At 64.4% G+C, this 1,727-nt stretch overlaps 1 protein-coding gene across 1 annotated transcript; it reads left to right on the top strand.

The window, feature by feature from the left end:
• Positions 1–308: 308 nt before the first annotated feature.
• Ptf1a (pancreas associated transcription factor 1a) lies at positions 309–1,727 on the top strand. Its single transcript, XM_076832490.1, has 2 exons — positions 309–1,086; positions 1,525–1,727. The coding sequence occupies exons 1-2, from the start codon at positions 309–311 to the stop codon at positions 1,725–1,727; spliced, it is 981 nt and encodes a 326-aa protein (XP_076688605.1).

Raw genomic sequence — 1,727 nt, 5'->3', positions numbered from 1 at the left:
TGATTGGCTGGCGCAGCGGGTCCCTGGCACGCGCCTGTGGATGTAGTTATAAGAATCCTCGCGTGCCGGCCCTCAGCTTCAGCAAGTCGGTCCCAGCCCTCTTTAGTGCAGCGCGGGCGCCAGCCAGAGCGCCGCGGCGGCGGGCACTCCAGGGAGGCCCGGGGGCGGGCAGTCGGGCTGCCGCCGCGCGCCCCCAGCGCAGGGCCCAGAAGGAGGGGCAGCCGGACCAGAGAGCACGGCAACCCAGCACTTACAAAGCCTCACCCTAGGCAATCCTGCCGGCCCCCTGGCCCGCGGCCACGGACAGCATGGACGCAGTGCTGTTGGAACATTTCCCCGGGGCCCTGGACGCCTTCCCGTCCGCTTACTTTGACGAGGAAGATTTCTTTACCGACCAGTCCTCTCGGGACCCTCTGGAGGACGGCGATGAGCTGCTGGCAGACGAGCAGGCCGAGGTGGAGTTCCTCAGCCACCAGCTGCACGAATATTGCTACCGCGACGGGGCATGCCTGCTACTGCAGCCCGCGCCCTCGGTCGCCCCGCACGCGCTAGCCCCGCCGCCCCCTGGGGGTCCCGGCGAGCCTGAGGACAGCGGCGGTTATTGCTGCGAGACAGGGGCGCCCCCCGGCGGCTTCCCCTACTCGCCGGGCTCGCCGCCCTCCTGCCTGGCCTACCCTTGCGCCGCCGCTGCCGTGCTGTCTCCAGGGGCGCGGCTGCGTGGTCTGAGTGGCGCGGCGGCGGCCGCAGCGCGGCGGAGGAGGCGTGTGCGCTCCGAGGCTGAGCTGCAGCAGTTGAGGCAGGCGGCCAACGTCCGGGAGCGGAGGCGCATGCAGTCCATCAACGACGCCTTTGAGGGGCTGCGCTCGCACATCCCCACGCTACCCTATGAAAAGCGCCTCTCCAAGGTGGACACACTGCGTTTGGCCATCGGCTATATCAACTTCCTCAGTGAGCTCGTGCAAGCGGATCTGCCGCTGCGGGGTGGCGGCGCAGGCGGATGCGGGGGACCCGGCGGCGGCGGGCGCCTGGGCGGGGACAGCCCGGGCAGTCAAGCCCAGAAAGTCATCATTTGCCATCGTGGCACCAGTAAGTGCGTCCCCATCTCAGGTCAGGGAGAGGGGCACTGACACCGGCCCGCTAAGGCCCAGGAAAGGCAGGGCGAACCGACTGACAAGCAGACTGACGGACCGACGGGCGGGCGGATGGACGGTGGGCACTGGCAACCTAGAGCACAAGCTTCTTTCTCGCATACCTCCCTCCACCCGCCCCCCCCCACACACACACACATACACCTGATGCTTTGACTGCTGCTGGGAAGACAAGCGTCCCTGCCACACCAGCAGCTTCTAAGATCCCGGGGAGTGGGCGCTGGGGGCTTGAGAGATGGACTAAGGGGGTGGTTCTAGTATGACTGTGAGACTCCGGTTCAGTCGAGGTGCACATGAGGGCATCCTGAAAGTAGGAGGGGGCCTCTGGGAATATAATTGGATATTCACAGTCTGTTTTCTTTTTTCACCTCCCTAGGGCCTCCCTCACCTAGCGACCCGGATTATGGTCTCCCTCCCCTTGCAGGACACTCTCTCTCGTGGACTGATGAAAAACAACTCAAAGAGCAAAATATTATCCGAACAGCCAAAGTGTGGACCCCAGAGGACCCCAGAAAACTCAACAGCAAATCTACATTTAACAACATAGAAAACGAACCGCCCTTCGAATTTGTGTCCTGA

The sequence above is a fragment of the Callospermophilus lateralis genome, chromosome 13 (assembly GCF_048772815.1).
Source record: "Callospermophilus lateralis isolate mCalLat2 chromosome 13, mCalLat2.hap1, whole genome shotgun sequence".
NCBI classification, from domain to species: Eukaryota; Metazoa; Chordata; class Mammalia; order Rodentia; family Sciuridae; genus Callospermophilus; species Callospermophilus lateralis.
This window is presented reverse-complemented; position numbering and strand designations above follow the sequence as displayed.

Coding starts and splice junctions, on each gene's coding strand:
- Ptf1a (XM_076832490.1), top strand. CDS start 309: ATGGACGCAGTGCTGTTGGAACATTTCCCCGGGGCCCTGGACGCCTTC. Junction 1,087..1,524: donor CATTTGCCATCGTGGCACCA/GTAAGTGCGTCC, acceptor TCACCTCCCTAG/GGCCTCCCTCACCTAGCGAC.